The 19,599-nt window shown below is 43.4% G+C and overlaps 1 protein-coding gene across 4 annotated transcripts in view; it reads right to left on the bottom strand.

Moving 5' to 3' along the window:
- The window catches only part of RCSD1 (RCSD domain containing 1), a 58,078-nt gene extending 39,344 nt beyond the window's left edge, over positions 1–18,734 (bottom strand). Inside the window, exons 1-2 of one of the 4 annotated variants that reach the window (XM_060234480.1) lie at positions 18,673–18,734; positions 18,120–18,218 (exon numbers count right to left, since the gene is read on the bottom strand). In XM_060234480.1, coding sequence (XP_060090463.1) covers positions 18,120–18,170 — 51 coding nt within the window. In that variant the 5' untranslated portion in view covers positions 18,171–18,218; positions 18,673–18,734. Of the gene's footprint in view, positions 1–18,119; positions 18,477–18,672 lie in introns of those variants that run through there. The other 3 variants (XM_060234476.1, XM_060234482.1, XM_060234481.1) reach the window with 3 other exon arrangements.
- Positions 18,735–19,599: the final 865 nt, after the last annotated feature.

The raw sequence follows: 19,599 nt of genomic DNA, 5'->3' as shown, positions 1-19,599 counted from the left end.
TGTTTTCATGGCAGACTTTTTACGGCAGGGGTGTCAAACATGCAGTTCAGAGGCCGAATCAGGCCCCTGGAGGGCTTCTATTAGGCCCCGGGTGACTGGCTATCATCTGCTTCCTTCTCCCTATGTCTTGCTTCCTTCTTCTGCATAACAACTTGCTTTGCAAGGCTTGCTCAATTGCATAGGAGCGACAGAACAAAGCCTCCATTTTCTCCATTGGCTGAGGCTCTTCTCTTGGGGAGGAATAGCTTGCTTTGCCAGGCTTCTCAATTGCACAGCAGAGCTACCGTGCCAAGCCTCGATTTTTCCTATTGGCTGAGGCTCCTCCCCGCCCCAGTCCCCTGGGGAGGGAAAGAAAGAGCCTGAGCTTCCTTTGCCCAGTTTCCTGGACCCCATGGGAGAAATACAAAGAAAGCATCTTCAAGACCCATGAGTGCTAATGTTTTAAGCATGTTTTAAGTTTTAAAATATATATATATATATATTTGGATTTGTCTGTGTTCTTTATGAAATTTATATCTCTGCTACCTAATCTTAAATAGGTGCACACATGGTCCAGCCCAGCATGGCCTCATTTATGTCAGATCTGGCCCTCATAACAAATGAGTTTGACACCCCTGTTTTACGGGGTGGTTTGCCATTGCCTTCCCCAGTCATCTACACTTTCCCCCCAGCAAGCTGGGTACTCATTTTACCAACCTCAGAAGGATGGAAGGTTGAGTCAACCTCAAGCCAGCTACCTTTAAACCCAGCTTCCTCCGGGGATTGAACTCAGGTCGTGAGCAGAGCTTAGGACTGCAGTACTGCAGCTTTAACACTCTGTGCCATGGGGCTCTTATCAATAGCTATGCCAGGATTGCAGAGGTTTTTTATTCTTACAGTGGGTTTAGCTTGAAATAACTCTATTTAGGATGGCACTAAAAATGAGGGGAAGCTTTACTATCATTTTAGCAGGAAATGGGTTTTCATCATTTCCCCATAACAGGCTTTTTTGTTTGTCAAGTGCTATTTATTTTATTTAACTCATACCCCACCATTCTCTCCAATAGGGCTTGCAAAATTCTTGTTGCCTCCATTTTATTCTCATAGTAACCAGTGAGGTAGGTGAGGCAGAGAGAGTGTGACTGCCTCAAGCAAGTTGCCATGGAAAAGTGCAGGCAAGAACCCAAGTCTCCCAGATCCTAGTCCAGCACTCCAACCATGGCATCACATTGGATATGAAGAATGATTACAATAATTTAGAATGGAAATCTGTAACAACCAGGGCTTTTTTTCCTGCTGGAGCCCACAGGAGTGGAGCTCCACCTGGGCTGGTCGAAGCTGCAGCTGGCCTGACCCACTATGTGGCAGCCATGTGCTCCCAGGCCAGGCAGTGTGGCCTAATATGCAAACGAGCTCCTGCTCGGCTTCTTCTACAAAAAACCACTGGTAATAACAATACTTAATTCAATGAAGGCAATTGTTCAGACATAGACATATTAATGCACTAGAACAGTGGTCCCCAACCTTTTTGACACCAGAGACCAGTTTTGTGGAAGACAATATTTTCATGGATGGGTGGGTGGGGGTACTGGGGGTTTTGTTGCCTCTCCCTGGGGGTCTTCAAATAAGGGGTAGGCAAAGGTCACTGCTGCACTACCCCTTCTGCCCACCCAGGACCTGGGCAAATGAAAGAGGTGGTGCTTTGGAGTGAGGCTGCGCTGCCTCTTTAGTGCCTCTTTCTGGGATACGGGTGGGCGAAAGGGGTGGTGCGGTGTCTCTGCCTCACTCCACGGCCCAGTTGCTAACAGGCCATGGACCGGTACTGGTCCATGGCCCAAGGGTTGGGGACCCCTGCACTAGAGATACTTGTAATTTACACATGAAATTCTAAGAGAAAAAGTTGCTCTGGTTACAGCAGAAGCAGAACCTAGAACTGACCAACTTTGTCTTTCCCAGAAGAGGCAAAGGAAACATCTGTGAGCAGCAGGAAACTATAAACACAAAAAACATTGGCCAGCTTTTCTATTTAAAAGTAGTTGATACAGTTTGAATAGTCTACAATATTCTAATAAAAAGAATTATCCCTTTAATTCCTTTTCTCCCTGCTGCTGTGGGCTCTTTGCACAAGCCACATAGAAGAGCATTATATCATGCCAGAGTTTCTGTAATAGCTTCAGTGACACTGGTCAGAAACAAAACCTGGCCAAAGACATGCCCACTTCCAGTTAATAATTTTTTCCATGTGGGTAAATTTCGGTGAAGGCTAAATCTGGATTTGTTTAAAAGGGGTCAGTTTCATTGGGTTCACTAAAAACTGCTGGACAGCACGGAGCATGCAACAGAATATCCAGCTGGTTGTCTTAAGGAGTTTTGACAGGCAGATTTTTGCTCCTGAAACAGACCAAAGCAGGAAGTGCCTTATATAGTGTAGTTATGTGCCGTCACCCAATAGGGACTTTTGGCTGGTGCTTAGGGTTTTTGGTTCTGGATTTATAGTAAGTTGTTATTCCTTTCTGTGGTATGCAAGAAGCAAGTGATTCTCTAAATAATGTCTATGGAGATTAAGCAAACTGACAAAGCTCCAGTGAATAATCTGAGAGGGAAAAATAAATATTTTGTATTGGGAGTGTAACTTGGCACATGAGTATGGTCAGGTATGGTCAGATTTCTGAGATAAGTGTCCCAAGCTAACCCCATTTTACATATGGAAAAAACTGAAAGCCAGAAGGGAAGGCGAAATAGACAACTACATACACTATCCAAATTTGCTTTTACTGGAAATAAACCCCACTGAATTCCAACAGGTTTCCAAGCATGGCTAGAATCAGGCTGAACAGATTGATTAAATGTTGCCACCGTTTCCCATATCTTTGTATGTTGTGCCAGAACAAAAATATTCCCATTTACATTGCAACAAGTATTCTTCCCATACAAATCTCTCTAATCATGTGACTTCTCTAGTCTGTTTTGTGGGTTGATGTTTATCTCAGTTCCTGTATTCATGGAATCCCATTCAGATCATGGCCATGCGGCAGGTGGAAAGGAGGCTTCAGCCTCCCCTCCCATGCCATTTTCCCAACCTGAGGTCATGGTAGGGGGTGCTACTTGGCCTGTTGGGGAATGCCTCTCCCAATAGGACAATTAATCTCTTGGACAAATAAGGTCCTTCGGAATGCTTGCTTGCTTTATCCCCTCACACGATTTCTTAAACAGAACAGAGAAATGCTACCAGTTGCCTGGGACCAAGGAATATCTCACACAGTGCACACTCTCACACATAGGTTTTCAAAATGAAGACAGCACAGAAGGAACACCAAATTATCCACCAACACCCAACAGAAGATTATGGTGCATCTCCTTGCTGGAGTTAGTGTGGAAGGGACTTCCTGTTACAAATTTAGTAATCCCAGTGGGGATCATGTTAGTCTGTTGCAGCAAAACTAAATGAGAGTCATGTGGTACTTGATGTGGCTTATACTGAAAGACAATTCTGTTAATTTTTAAGGTGCCACAAGACTCCTGTTAAAGGTTAAAGGCTTGGCTCTTTGCTTCCACTGGTGCTGTGCTTCATTCTCTGCTCCACAACACATTCCTCTGTTGCTAGGGGCTTTTTGGCTCCTGGAAGACATTTGTGTTGCATGAGCAAATGCTCCCAGCACCAAAGGATTGAGCTTCATAGTGGAAGACCCAACCTTACCAGTGGAAAGAGTAGAGCCCACCTAGAAGAGAGGCTTGTGATCTCAGTCAGTTACAGCCTAGCAGGGAAAGGGCTTATCCTCAGATCCATCTAGCCAGGATTGAAATGGCACATGTTGTCCTTTCTGCCACAGTGCAGAACATTCTCAGATTCAACTCTGAAAACCTTCCTCAAATACTTTACTACACTCAGCCAGTAAATGTAAATGTTCCACACGTGGAAATGCAACATATATACAATGTATTCTGACCACTTACCAGCCAAAGCTTTGGCAGTAGGCCTCTGATCACATCTACCCTACTGGAACCTGCCCTGGATTCCTACTGTTTTTTTTTACATCAAGCTTTGATCTCTCCCCTTATTTTTCTCCTTAATTTTTTGTTTGCTCTGAATATTTCCCCTAGTTGAAACTTTGCCATTGAACCTCAATCAAGGATCCAGTAGGGATAGGTGAAGTGAGGTCAGGACCTTGAAGTGTGTCCAGCCATCCGCTTCCATGCTTTTCAGAGAGAACTAGTTTGCTAAATTGTTACAGGAACTGGATACCAACCAAATACAGATTGCAGTTTGCATACTATTAGAGACCAAATACCTACATTTCTCAGTTGCCTTGAAAGCCCCTTGATGGGGTTGCCATAAATTGGTTGTGACTTGATGATACATATATACACAGAAAGAGCTCTCCTAAGGCCACGTGGTTTGGATTCTTTAGCATTAGATGGGACAGGGACCAGCAGGAAACTCAGCTGGGTTGGAGCTGCTACCAGTGCTGCTAACTGAGGGTGCAGTCCTATGTGTGTTCATTTGTAAGTTGCACCAAACTCAGTAAACCTGTATAAGATTGAAATGTTAATCAGCTTTTACATGCTTCATAAGGCATTTCTGAGTCTCTTCCATTTTTTGTATGTTTGTGTGAAAGACAGGGAACTCGCCTGTCTACTTACATGCCAATATTACATGCCAATATTCCTGGATTTTAGTGAGTTCTGTGAACAGAAGGATTCTACTTAAAGGGTATTTTCAATCCTCCATCTGTCATTTTGTCCACAGAACTGCATACATTTGAAAATGGCTTTTTAATCTGACTGCTGGGTTGGTGTTGTTTTGTCAATTTCACTGGTGCAGATTTTCTTGCTTTTCACCCCTCCATTGAAAATGGCAACATAAAGGAAGAATCTTATCAATTTCATAATGCTGAGGTAATTGCAACCACCAATACATTTTTTCTGCTGCCATTTCTCTTGTGGCTAGAGGAAAGGGCTTGTTGTTGTCATCATCAAAGGTCATCTATGTACATCCATACTGGTATGAATTCTTCAGTCTAAAAAAAGAAACCATCAAGATATCAGTGAACCCAACAAGCTGCCTCCTGACCTGGCCAACTGTATTTGAGAGCAGGATGAATGACATGATGGCTGGGCAGGATGCAGTCAGTGGGACTGCATCTGTGGCTAGCTGTTAGGTTACACAGGTCAACATCTGGGATAGTCAGGTGTGTGGAGAGTTTTCTCCCATGCTAGCTAGAGAGGATATAGTACTATATAAATTGTGAAAGTCATAAGCTGACAACAGTGGTCATGTGCATTAACTGAAGTGGCAGTGAATTCCTGAGTGATCATTAAATCACAGTAAAAATGCACATGTGATTTTGGCCTTAGGTATGATGTATGCATTCCATCGTGAACATCTGGACATACCATCTGTAAGTGCTCAGAGAAGAGACAATGTGATTTCATTACAGAATGCGGAACCCAGCACACCACAGGCCCTACAAATTAACACTAAAACAGCAACTGCTATATGTCAGATCAACTAAAGCCATTATATAGGGTCCAAGAACAAGGGTTCTCCAGTTTTGATATATCAGAGCCTTCTAATTGTGGGAAAGGCACCCACTAAATGTATACAAAGGTATTATATAGTAGCTTATTTGACTTGGATGTTATTCATTCTTTTGTTAAACATACTTCATAAACTGTCATGTCCTAATATATAAATCTAGCCATGGTGAACTATTTATACATGAATGTGCTTCCCAAAATGTACAGAATACCTTATTTTTGTGCTCAGTAATTTCAGTATGTTCCAATACATTTAGGGAAAAGAAGGAGGGCTTCAGAACTGACAATATGATTTGAACTCTAGCACTCATCCTGAGAATGGGTCACTTCACATTTCGAGGAAAACAGCCCAGAGAATTTTCCATTAAGCTCTTAGAACAGCATTTCTGTGACATAAATAGCTATTTTGAGTATAGATTTTTGTAATTTAAAAATTATTTCAGAAGTAGTGTAATTATTATTGATAGGGGGCAAGAAAAACAAATGTTAAAACTTTGCATGCTTTTATTTTTCTTTTAGCTACAAGTACAGCTTACATTTCCTGTTCTGGGATGAGTGTCTTAAGAAAACTGCACATCTCATACATAACAGTACCTAACCAGAGCTTGCCTTAATCCAGATCTAACCCGCAGATCTAACCAAGAAGTTTGCTTGAGCTTTTATCCAGGCTCCCACCTGTACTATTCTAAGCCCATTGATTTCAGTGGACAGAAGCAATTTAGGAATGCATTGCAAAAATACCAAAACAGCCATAAAGAGAAGACATACCATTTATAGTACTTTATGAATAAACAAATAATTTTGAAGATGGTATCACAAGACGAATGTGCACTGTTCAGACATCAGATAACCTAGGTAAAAAAGGGCTTGGGCTAAACACTTACTAGGATGTACGCCCCACTGAGCTCAAATAGGGAGCATTTCTGAGTAAATATACAAAGGGTTTCTCTGTAGAGTAGTTTAGGAAGTCTGTTGTGATGACCATGAAATGAACAGACCTCTTGAATGTTCTCAAGAAGATCAGGTAGGACATGGATCATCATCACACAGTTGCTGTCTTGGCACACCAAAATCTGTGGGGACGTGTGCAGTTTTCTGCAGAATTACTTCTGTTGAGATATCCTGCCGAGATATTTCTCAATGTGTATTTATTCAGCTGAAATATTTCTCAATACATTTTTGTAACACAGACTCAGTAAAGCTAACAGAAATTTTATTTGACAAAGTTATTTGCTTCCACCAAAAAGACCCCCTTTGATAAGCAACCATTCTTAACCCCCTTTCCAGATATTTGTCCAGTGACCTGAGTTTTTCCCCCTCTTATAAAATAAAATAGATGCCCACTGGCAACATAAAGATTAACACGTTATTTCATCATGAGCTTTTGTGAGTCAGAGCTCTCTTTTTCAGATGTATTGAAGAGGAAATTGTTTTGGGGGTTATAATAGGAAGAATTACAGAAAGGGGGAAGAATCTAGACAGATAAGCTGGGTGTGAATCCCATCATAAATCTTTCAAGAGTGATTATCTGTACAAGAGACTGAAACAGAATTAGTTGTTATACATAATGGATGATGAGAAAGACCAGAGGTTCCAGACTGCCTTGGGGTACAAATAAACAATGTAACCAAGTAGGATAAATACAACAAACCACAAAAAAGCAACCTAAAGTTTAAGAAAACTTACTGACATCTGTACAAATACGTTAAGAGCTGTCAAAGTTTCTAAAAAGTGGAATCCTTGGGCTATAAAACTATAGAGAGGAAGGAAACCTCTAAATCATCTTCTAGACCAGAATAAAGAACAGAACAGAACAGAACAGAACAGAACAGAACAGAACAGAACAGAACAGAACAGAACAGAACAGAACAGAACAGAACAGAACAGAATAGAATAGAATAGAATAGAATAGAATAGAATAGAATAGAATAGAATAGAATAGAATAAGCAGGCAGCTCTGCCATCATTTCTTGAATAGTTCTGGTATAGAAAGCAGGCAATGCAATCTAACTTGTATCGATCATTTAAAGGATGCATCAGACTGTGCAGATCCAAAGAACAAATGAACTGCAGTGATACAAGTAGGCCACTTAAATGACCTGAGTATGACTCGTGGGGATACATGACTCAGTTGTCAATCAAGAAAACTTAGTTTCTAGAGACAGGAAAAAGCAGCTGCAAGCTGCAACAACCTACCACAAAGCTGCTCAAGGCAAACTGATAGGAATTCTGGTGAAAGGGTCCTTGTGCAAAAAGAGAGCACTTACATAAATAACATCAGTCTTGCTTGATTACAAATATCAGGTGGGCATATTCCTAACATCTCTTCTCAGGACCCTTCCAGGTACTTTGCCTTAGGAACCTCAAACTCAGATATCCAATAAGAATGTCTGCTCCACTACCCTCTAACTTGAGGTGTAATAACAAGAGAGTTTATATCTTAAGTATGACTCTGCAAATGTCTCCTATGTCTTTCTCCCTAATAATACAGAATATTGATTAAACAACCTTTTCCGCTAATGGCTATGACAACATCCCACATATGGGGCAGTCAGGAAATACCCATGGGGCAAAAAGAGGGGCCAATTACAAATTACAAAACAGGAAAATCACAGCCAATAAAAACCAGAATAGAACAAGAAAGTGTTCACTCAACAAACTTATGCTCCAATATATGAATATAAGCAGAATAAATATATATTATATAATAAATATATTTATAAGTCCTATTTAGCATGAAAATCAATCTTATAAAGTCCCACACACCCCTAAGTAATGGCACCCCTAAATAACTGGACAATAAACAATATTATTACAAAAATTCATTTAAAAGAATTTCTATCCTTTCTTCACTGGCAATGGCTAATGAAAAACAATTGAGCCTCAGCTCATCTGGCTCAAGCTACTCTCACACTACCCAGTATATACAAAACTCAGAGACAGTTTGCCAAATGATAGCAGTATTAATATGAAAATCACATACTCTAATCCAGTTAGATTCACAGGGTCACCATAAATCAGAAGTTATCTTGATTGCACATGAGACACACACACACACACACACACACTCTCTCACTCACTCTAGTTAGAAGCACAAAAATCGCACTACAGAAAGTTGAATGACCTCCCCCCACCACCCTTCTTTAAAAATGAAAGACTGCAACGTGGTAAACAGTTTACATTTGCTTTAACAAACATGTCATTTTAATTATCTAACCATCTGCACATGTATCAGAATTCACTTGGATTAATAAGGCACCATACAGGCCATTTCCAGTAAATTCTGTCTGATGGCTGTCAACATGCAGGCCAGTGTTCAGTGCCCCACTCTCTTTCTTTGTTGTTCTCTAAAGTTACATGGGGAGAGCTGGTGATACATTTCTACAATGTCCAAACAGCAATGCAAATCCAAATCATTCACAGTTACATGCTTAGCAACCTATTACTTTAGGGTGCTGCACTCCCTCTAAAGGAGCAGGTTCTTATCTTGGGGGTGCTCCTGTACCCAACCTCTTGGCAGTGGTGGCCAACTTTGGCTGGTGAGCCAACTGTGGCCCTTCCTGGGCAGAAAAGGTCTTGTCACTGTGGTACATGCCCTGGGAATAATCTAAATTAGATTACTGAAATGCTCTGTATTTGTGGCTGCCCTTGAAGACTGTCCAGAAGCTTTAGTTGGTACAGAATGCTGACTGGCTGCCAATTTGCTTCTGGGCTCAATTTAAAGCTCTATACCAGTGGTGTCCAAACTTGCTTAATGTAAGAGTCACAAGGAATAAATGTCAGATGTTTGAGAGCTACAAGACATGAAAGTCAGATATTTAAGAGGAGGGAGGGAGGGAGGGAGGGAGGGAGGAAGGAAGGAAGGAAGGAAGGAAGGAAGGAAGGAAGGAAGGAAGGAAGGAAGGAAGGAAGGAAGGAAGGAAGGAAGGAAGGAAGGAAGGAAGGAAGGAAGGAAGGAAAATTGATGGGGAAGGAGAGGTGGAAAGAAAGTAGCTTTAAATGCATTCTCCAATTCACTAGCTTGGCTTAGAGAAGTGAGTTAAAGAGAGAGAAATGCCTTCTCCAAGCTGGCTGATGGGGTGGTAAGGACTTTGAGAGCCAAACAATATGTGTGAAAGAGCCACATGTGGCTCCTGAGCCATAGTTTGGCCACCACTGCTCTATACAGCCTAGAGTGAATATATCTTAAGGACCAACATGTCCCATATGAACCTACCTGTGCACTCTGGTCATCATCAGAGGCCCTGCTTCTCTTGCCTCTGTCATCCAAAGACAAACAGGTGGCAACCTGAGAAAAGGCCTTCTCTGTCATGGCACCAGCACTTTGGAACTTCCCCCCCTTGAAGATTTGTCTGTCTCCCTCTATTGGTGTCTTTTGCCAGCAGGTTATGACTTTTTTTGCATACCCCCAACAGCAGTTACTGGCTCTCCTTCGGGTATTATTTATGTGTTTTATACAAATTATTTTATAATTTTAAACGTATTTTTAATTGCTCAAATGTTTTAATTTTTTTAAATGTTTGCCACCTTGTGGACCCTACTTGGTAGTAAAGGTGGCATAATAATATTTTAAATAAAACAAAATAAATACTTGCATCCTTCTGTAGCAACTAGTATTCAATGAGCTCAACACATTACCTACTTTAATAAACTGAGCCTCAGGCTTACCATTTCCAGCACTCCTCCCTGGTTAATGAGGTAACTAATGAGGTAAGTAAAAGCAGAACTTGGCCTATGCAACAGAAAGCTTTTTCAGATAACATTTTTACACAAACTGGATTCTCAAGCAAAGTAATTTCCAAATTTCTACTTACTGCCTTTTTGCACATTAGAGATCATGAGTATTTTTATAACAGGAGGAGAATGACTGCACAAGTGTCTTTCTGGAACTTCACCACTGGTCACAGTCCCCAGTTTACAAGTATAAATCTGTTCTCAAGTTATATTTTTCTTAACACCTACAGGGGGTCTGCTGGAAAGAGTTCAGCATAGCAGAGTACACTGCCTGAGTCCTGACATATTTCAGAGTCAGGTCGATTCCACAGTAGTGTTTGCCCCGGCATCATGGCTGTATTTTCCCTGGGGCTGCTGTCGTATTCTGCACTATTTGATCCAGCTCGGTGGTCAGACCTGCTTCTCACCCTTTTTTCCACCGCACCAACGTGATCCTAATTTTCCCAGACTTTTTTGGTTGCCCCACACTCAGGGTTCTAGATTCTTGTGCAGAACTCTTGCAAATGCGCAGACAAGCTTCCACAGCATCAGAACACACCCACATCATTCCACCCCCACGATTTAACCCTGTTATTCCGTCATTCACTGGGGCATCACTTTTGCCCCCTTCCCTTTGAAATCATGCCTGGCAATGAGCAATTTTTTTTTTAAATAGAACTAATTCGCGTTATAACGCAACACAGTACATAGTGATCTAATGCAAGCCTTTGTCCTTTTCACAGTTCTCTCACTGCCACTTTCAATTGTACATTCCCCTGTGCTTTTATGGCTTTTAGATTTTGTTTTGTTCCTCAGGAAAAGTGGCTCATCTCCTCCGTCAATTGAACCCCGCCCCACCCCCCAAACAATTGCACTCCTGTTGCTCTTTGTGCTTCAGTACTGTTTTCAAGGGATAATTGTGTGTTTTACATTCAACATGCCTCTTGTTGATCATGTGCTTGCACGCCCATTAAAATGGACCTGCCATGTTATGTCTTGCATGTAAGTCTTCTTGTACAACACAGCGAATGCTACAGAGGCGACCAGTGGAAACCCACTGGTCCCCAGATGTAGCTCGCTAATACACTCCACCAATCAAGATCTGTGGCGGGAAGTTTAACTGGCCAGGATTGGACCTGGCCAGACAGAGGGTTGTTCCGAGGCATGTATGTAATCGGGACCCGGCCCGCGTTTCTCCCTCGTGTGATGTACTCGCCAATGAAGTATGTTGCCTTCAACACGTCTCGTCACTCAGTACATTACAGTGGCGACGAAGGTGGGATCCTAGCCAGGTAACTCCCAAAGCGGGACTTCGCTGACCTGGCCGGAGACGAGGAAGGCACGCAGTCTAGGAGAAGCGCCCGCTGCTGCCACCGCAGCCATGGCGAACCCGAGCGTGACGACGGGCCACCTTGCAGAGTTCGACCCCGCCAACCCCGATAGGTGGGAGACCTACACGGAGTGGGTCGACTGCTGCCTACAAGCGAACATGATCAAGGATGACAGCCGTAAGAGAGACGTGCTCCTGAGTGTCTGTGGGGAGGCCACATTCGAGATCGCAAAGGGTCTCTCGGCCTCCGCGAAGATCACGGAGAAAACTTATGAGGAGATAGTCAGACTCCTGACCGGGCACTTCTTGCCCCAGTTATCCCTCATCGCCCGCCGATTTCTCTTCCATAGGAGGGATCAAGGGGCGGGAGAGATGGCCGCAGTCTACCTGGCCGCCCTCCGCCAACTTGCGGGGAACTGCAGCTTTGACAAGCTGGACGAAGCCCTGAGGGATCGATTCGTCTAGGGCCTCCAAGATGAAAGACTGCAGCAAAAGCTCCGGGACCCAGCCCACCATGTGATGCTTATTGAGATGCTACCAGAGAGGCCTCTCCATGCCGCCGAGGTGGCTAAAGCCTCGGGTCAAGACCGCATCCTCGCCCGTGTTTTAGACTGGGTGGGGAGGGGATGGCCTGAGGGTAAACAGGCCGCAGAATTCAGGGCCTTCGCAGCATGCAGGGAAGAACTGTCCACACACAAGGGGTGCCTTCTCTGGGGAAGCAGGGTGGTGGTTCTCACCCCTATTGCGGAAACAAGTGCTGGAAGACCTACACGAAACACATCCGGGAATAGTACGGATGAAGGCCCTAGCACGCAGTTATGTATGGTGGCCGAGAATGGACGAAGAGATTGAGGGGTGGGTTCGAAGGTGTCCACCCTGCCAAGAGTCCCGGCCTGATCCTCCTAGTGCCCCTGTCCACCACTGGAAGTCGAATAGGAGACCGTAGTCCCGCCCCCTCCCCGCCCACCGCAGCTGCTCCTCCGAGATGGGCCCAGGCTGAGCCCATCTCGGAGGAGCAGCCAAGAGGCGGCAGCAGCGCAGGCAAAACCAGAGAAGGGAAGGGTGGAGGCAGGCCAGGAGCATGGCGAGCCGCGAATCCGGGCCCTTCTAGGACCCGGACTCGCGGCTCGCCACGCCCCCGGCCCGCCTCCACCCCCCCCTCCGATTCCACCCCAGAGGTGGAGCGGGCGAGGCCGCCGCACCGCTGCCCCCCCTGCCCCCCCACAGCTGCTCCTCCTTCTAGGACCCGGACTCGCGGCTCGCCACGCCCCCGGCCCGCCTCCACCCCCCTCCGATTCCACCCCAGAGGCGGAGCGGGCGAGGCCGCCGCACCGCTGCCACCCCCCCCGCCCCCCCACAGCTGCTCCTCCGAGATGGGCTCAGCCTGAGCCCATCTCGGAGGAGCAGCCACGGCAAGCAGAGAAGAGGCGGCAGCTGCGCAGCGGCGTCACCCGCTCCGAGATGGGCGGTTCACCACGCTCCCCGGCGCCGTTTCCCCCCCCAGCTCCACCCCAGTGTCTCCTGGCTCCACCCCCAAAGTCTTCTGGCTCCACCCCCAAAGTCCCCAGATATTTCTGGGATTGGACTTGGCAACCCTAGTCGGAGATAATCCTAAAAAATACAAATCAGGAGTGTCTCTTCTCTATAAGGCAACATGATCACAGCTACAGTAAAGATGGAATGGATTATCATATCACAGTACTTTAAAGGAAAAGCAATATAGTTTGTGTAAAAAAAGCCACGCTTTGCTAACATTCAACGGAGAGTTTTAATCTAGTGTGTAGAAAATGTGATCTATTTCACATTTTCAGTATTTTTGGTTTGCACTGTAATCTTGTACCTTCCAAGAAGTCCCTTAGCAGTCTCTTTAATAAAATCAGCAAAGTAGTCATGGGATAGGAAAATCAGTGACTAGTTAAAAGACAAAGTTTGAGTCCAGTGGCACTTTTAAGACCAACAAAGTTTAATTCTGAGTATAAGCTTCAGATCAGGCAAGAAGTGTGCATGCTGCACACAAAAGCATGCACACAAAATGGCACCCAGAAGAGATGACAGTAGGAAAATTATGCTGATGTAGGTGGGACATTTGCAGGACAGGAAAATGCACACCTTGCCTTCCAGAATAGCAAGCTAGCATCCTTTCCAAAAAGGTTAAAGTAGATTTGAGAGACAATGTATTGAGGGCAGAGAAAACCTGGAAACAAGGCAAAAACAGTGCATTGTTATGCAGAAGCCCAGTGCCCCCAACCCCCACAACGTTTCAATTTGAAAACCAAGGCCGAGGAAAAAATGAATTAGTCACAGAGACAGGGATGCATCATTCTGTGTTTTCCTTGCTTCTGTGGCCCACCCTATCACAGAAAATATAAGCCCAAAACCTGCTCTAATTTTGATACATGGTAGAGCTATATGATTCAAAAAGACTCATTAACATTGTGCAATGTCTTGCCCTACTTGTCTTGTACCTTGTAACAGTTGGCTAACACTGAGAAACAGATAGATGGGTGAATGAACCATCGGTCTGGCCTACTGTAGGAATTTGTTTAAGGCAATCGCAACAAGCAAGAGTGCATCTACTATATCTTCTTTTCTGTATATGTTACCAGGAAACAAGAGCTACCTATCAGCAATCTGTCGGGAACGCTGCAAACCCATCCCCCCCACCCATATCTCTGTTGATTTTCAGATGCATCAACTCAGTACTGGATGCCTAACCATAGCCAATCAGCTTCAAATTTATTTGTAGCTGTATGAAAATTAAAGCCAGGGTTTTCAAAGCAGGATACAAACAGACAACACAAACATATTTTTACCATGGGATGGCACCTGGCAAAATTGTACTGGCCAGCAATTCCTCTGACCTGTTTTGTCTGTTGTCACTTATGCCTGTTATCCTCCACCCCATCCCACCCCGGCTGCACTGTCCAGAACTTCAATACTACCAATAAAAGCATCCCTTATTTTAGAAACATCGGTGTCTATGATGATTGAGATGAAATGGAAGTTGAAGAGAAGAGCTCCTGATTCTTAATCAACGCCCCCCCACACACCAACTTCCTATAAAGCTTGATTTATTAAAACTGCTGTCAAATTTGCCCTTGTACCCTTGTCAGTCACAAGATGAAATACTGGGTTTATTATTGGCCAGCCGGCTAATTCTATTTGTGTTTAATTTTCATCATTAGTTAAGCATTATAATTAAATTGTCTTTTTAAAAACAAAATTGAGATTTTCTTCAGATACATAGCTCTAGCTAGATGCTAGAGTTGCTAGATGCCTGGGGAAAATGCCCTGTTCCTTTCATAGAGGCTTTTCCTTGGAATGGAGGTCAACAATATCATCTGGTAAGTATCCCATTAAGCCTTTATTAAAGGAACAGGGCATTTTCCCCAGGCATTTGGCAATTCTACGAAGCTGTAACTCAGAATAATAGCACATGGGTTGGTTAAATATAAGTAATGCCAAAAATGCCCAATGTAACTATAGCAAAATGTCTGGGAAGGACAAAGAAAATGAATTAAGTACTACCAGGCATACAATCCGTGGTGCAAGAGGCAAAATAAGAAAGAGTAACATTAAGTTAAAGTACCATAAAGCAGAATTTTTTACTATCCACAAGCTCTCCTAAACAAATTGATTACATGGCTTCAGTTCTCTAAACTTTTGCCTTCAGATAACCGGAAAAGGCAAGTCAAACATCGGTGTTGCTCTGACATACTAAAAATGACCTATTGTTTTTACTTCATATGTAAGCCTTTAGCCAATTTCTTCATGTGACACAGGAATTAATGTCTTATGATCTGATTTTCTGCTACTCTCTACAGCAGTAGGGCTTGGACTTCATAGAATATTTATTAGTTTAGATAGGCAGGCACTGTCTAATGTTTTGCATTTCCTATAAGAAAATCTACACCTAAGGGGCATTCGCAGGCATCTGTGCAATGAAAGATAACCCTGACAGAAATTTGAGACACGTTTTTTTTTAAGGATAAGCACAATCAATTCGGATTTGTAGATATTGTCTCCTATAAAAATTGCTTATTCTGATGTGTTAATCTTCATAGGGAAAATCATGTTCCTTTCTGTTCTTCTCCCTTTTAGGATATGACAGTCCTTGTTTTGAAATCAGTTTTAAAAGGTCCCACTTGCATGGTAAGTAATGAGCCTCAGAGTCCCTTTTCAAGGGTTGTAGTATGGTATTTTGCCTGCCTGTACACACTGAACAAAGGAGGCTGGGTAGCTGTTCATCTCTACCCTTCTTTTCAAAACCAGTGGCTATATGTGCAATCTGCCTCAGGAAGGACACAGCACAGCCTCTTTATGTAGGGCCACCAACAAGCCTGGAGAAAAAAAGTCCTGGCCTTTTAACAGAGGCCAAACATGTGGAAATGGACAGCTGAAGCTTTTCATGGCACAGAGGTAAATATCAACCCATTAAGCCTCTATTAAAAGGACAGACATATTTTCTCCATCAGTTTGCAACCCTATCTCCACAGAATTAAAAACAGACTAGACAAAGGCTTACAAAATAGCAGTACACTGGCACAGATGCAGAGGACAGCAGCCTTGCTATTAGCTAAAAATAATAATAATGGTAGACTGGGTTGCAAACCTCCAGGTGGTAACTAAAGATCTCCTAGGATTACAGCTGATCTCCAAGCAACAGAGACCAGTTGACTTGAAGAAAATGACTGCTTCGGAAGGTGGACTCTATGGCATTTTATTTAAGTCCCTCCCCTCACCAAATCCTGCCCTCCTCCTGAGGCTCCATCTCAAAATCTCCAGGCATGCTGGAGTTGAAACTTAAAAAGGGACAAAACACTGCAGGAATGGAAGTTCGCTTGAGTCACTAATCACGAGTTGTATCAGAAGTACCTACACAACAAACAATCCCCACTGGAGGCATAATATCCATTAATACCCAGTACGGGGAGCAGAATCACATTTTTCCAAGGTATAAAATATTATGCTTTTACTGCTGGGAGCTGTGTTAGTCCTGCAATACAAATGAAACACTGAGGTAAGCTGTGCAGACAGTGCATGACACACAAACATTTATGGCACAGCAAATCAGTGGTCAACCCTGAGAGCTGGCTGCAGGAAGAGCTGTTGCCTCTGTTGGTTATAGGGCTGCCAGGTCTGACTCAGGAAATATCTGGAAACTTTGGGGGTGGAGCCAGGAGACAATGGAACTCTAAAAGGAGTTCTGGCCATCACATTTAAAGGGGTCACTCCTTTTAAATGCCTTCCTTTCATTAGAAATAATGTGGGATAGGAGCACCTTCTTTTGGTGCTCATAGAACTGGATCCCCTGCTCCAATATTTTTGAAACCTTGGGGGGGGGGAGGGGAGAGGTGCCAGATGTTATGTTTAAAATTTGGTGCCTCTACCTAAAAAAACAGCCCCCTCAGAGCCCCAGATATTCATGGATCAATTCTCCATTGTATCCTATAAGGACCAGTCTCCATATAATGGAGTGGCCAATGACATTCAACCCCCCCTTCTGATAACCCTGAAGCGGGAAGACGATCTCCAAACCAGGGGATCCTGTGCTGCCAACTGGGGAGTGACAACCTTAGACTATCAAATCATGAAGATCAAACATATTAGTCTACCTTACTTATCTTAAATAATATGCTGAGCATGTCTTCTGTTCAAATTTACCTGCACCTCAAGACCTTGAGAAACAGGATCTTTTCACTTAAAAATCTGTCCTACTTGCAGAAAAAGCACTCAATACTGGAGGGCTTGTACTGAGAAAATTAAGTTCAATTAACATCTACTGAAATAACAATTAAATAAAACAAACTTACTCTCTGTAATGGCCAAAATCTAAAAAAATTCAGAGTGGAGAAGTCACACAGATTTCTAAGGCAATCTGTGCCCCTTCCATGAGGTTGTTGTGCCTCTAAAGTCTGTACAGCAGGCAGAAATTTAGCATGTGAAGCACTCACTCGAACTACATCTTCAAGTGAAGAAAACTTCACCTGTTGGATTTCAGATGATGATGAAAGGCACAAGAGGCCTGCCGGGAACAATATGCAAGGTCTCTGAGCAAGTAATGAGAAACTGGGATCAGATCCACCGTATCAGTCCTTATAATAACATACGGCTATCACATTCCAGTCAGGGGAAGACATTTATCCCTTAGCAGCAACTTGAGTGTGCCCTCCAAAGTGAAAACTGAATGCCTAAATTCTGTCTTAAAGAAAATGGAACTAGTCTCAATTTTCACAAAAGTTAGGAAAGTCCACTTTTAGCACCCATTTCAGAAATGAACTACAGCACTGTCTTGGGTGCTCACAGTCTCCCTTCGCCAAATACAATTAACTCAAAATTCTACCAGGAGAGGAAAAAGAAAATGGCACATAGTCCTAAAGTTACCCAAACAAACAAACCCCAGACTCTGCACAGATGGTTAAACATTACATAGAGAGCAAAGACATGCAGGTCTGTCAGTTCAATTCCAGTTATTTAAGCAGTTCAACTTTAGCCACATCTGTTTGGACCACATTGCAAAACAATACAAAGATAACTAAAGAGAGAGAGAGTTCTTTACCTCTCTACTATGCAGGTGTGGGATGTCCTTGGGCAATATTTGTTCCCCCATTCCCTTCCTCTTTCCACTGTCCCTCTTCTGTCTGCAGACTCAAAGACTCTGAAGGAGGCAAGGGGGGAAAAGCTGCTTGAGAGAGTTTAATATCCCAGTCCCTGCTCAGCTTAAAAACTGTCAGTCCTAAGAGGCCTGCACTAGAGAACAAGGAAGGAGAGGAGGGTGGGGGAGAGGAAGAGAGGGTGGGGAGAGGCAAAGCAATCAGGGTTTAAATTTAGACATGAATCTAAACATGCAGTCTTTCCCAGCCTGCCCAGCTCAAGAGAGAGCAAGAAGGAAGCAGATTTCCCTGTACCTAAACTTGACCCTCTTCATTTGTTCCCTTCCTTTTTTTCTTCTTTCTCAATTTCATTCTTCCTCTTTTTTGCAGAGTCTATTTCCTGTGTCACATCCCCGCCCCCCGCTTTTGGGGCACTTTTCCACAGTTTGCTTGCTTTGCTGTCTAGTGGGGGGAGGGAAAGGAGAGTAGAAAGCACAGCATCCATGTGAGGTATAAAACTTGTGAGGAAAATAAGATGTAGTCTTTTCCCTTCATCTCTTGCACTCCTCTAATGATTTAGGCACTGGAAAATAGGGACTCAGATCTCTGTTGCACCGACAAGAGTTTTGCTAATGTACAGGATGTCAAAATATATGGATACACCCCTGCTTTTTCCTACCAACCACTACTCTGCCCTCTGAGGTCACAAAATGGAACTGAGAACAACAAGAAGATCCCTTTTTCAGTCCATTCCAAGAGTTCTGTATTATCAGTTATGGCAAGGAATTGATGCACTCTCTGGCTCCAGAATGGAGTCTTTTAGAAGCACTTTTCAAAATATATTAGGTTTTCGCTGCAGTTTTAATTTGTCAAGCTGTATTCAGCTGTGTGTAGTTAAGGGTCCCTTGATGGCTGGCTGACTCCTTTCAAGGAATCCTGGGTTAACTAGAATTAACATGAGTGAACAAGAGGACATTTGAAATTAAACTGGACACTGATCTTAAAAACAAACACACTTTAGTTTGGTTCTTGTTTCTAGTGTAATTTTGTTTTTCTGCTTACAACTTTAGCATGATTATTAAGGCTACATTCTGAAAGACTACATTCCGCATTTTGGAAATAGTCTTCTTCAGTTTACAACTTTATATTAACACCACTCCTTTTCAGGAATTCCCTTTGGGCAGTTCTTAATAGAAGACTCGGAGGGGTGAGTCATGCTATCAAATTCCTCCTAGTGGACTAATATATACAACTACATGGAGAGGGCTGGTGAGCAACAGGGTATATATGCAGGGGCAGCTAGCAGCCATCTAGGATAATGTGAACTGATGCAGCTGTCTGAGATCCTTGGTTTGTTGAAGTCAGTATTGTCTGCTCTGGCTGGTAGCAGCTCTCCAAGGTCTCAGGTCAAGCTCTTTCACATCACCTGTGACCCGATCCTTTTAA

Source organism: Heteronotia binoei, chromosome 3, assembly GCF_032191835.1.
Source record: "Heteronotia binoei isolate CCM8104 ecotype False Entrance Well chromosome 3, APGP_CSIRO_Hbin_v1, whole genome shotgun sequence".
NCBI classification, from domain to species: domain Eukaryota; kingdom Metazoa; phylum Chordata; class Lepidosauria; order Squamata; family Gekkonidae; genus Heteronotia; species Heteronotia binoei.
Note: the sequence above shows the minus strand (reverse complement) of the source record. Positions and strands in the feature narration are given on the sequence as shown.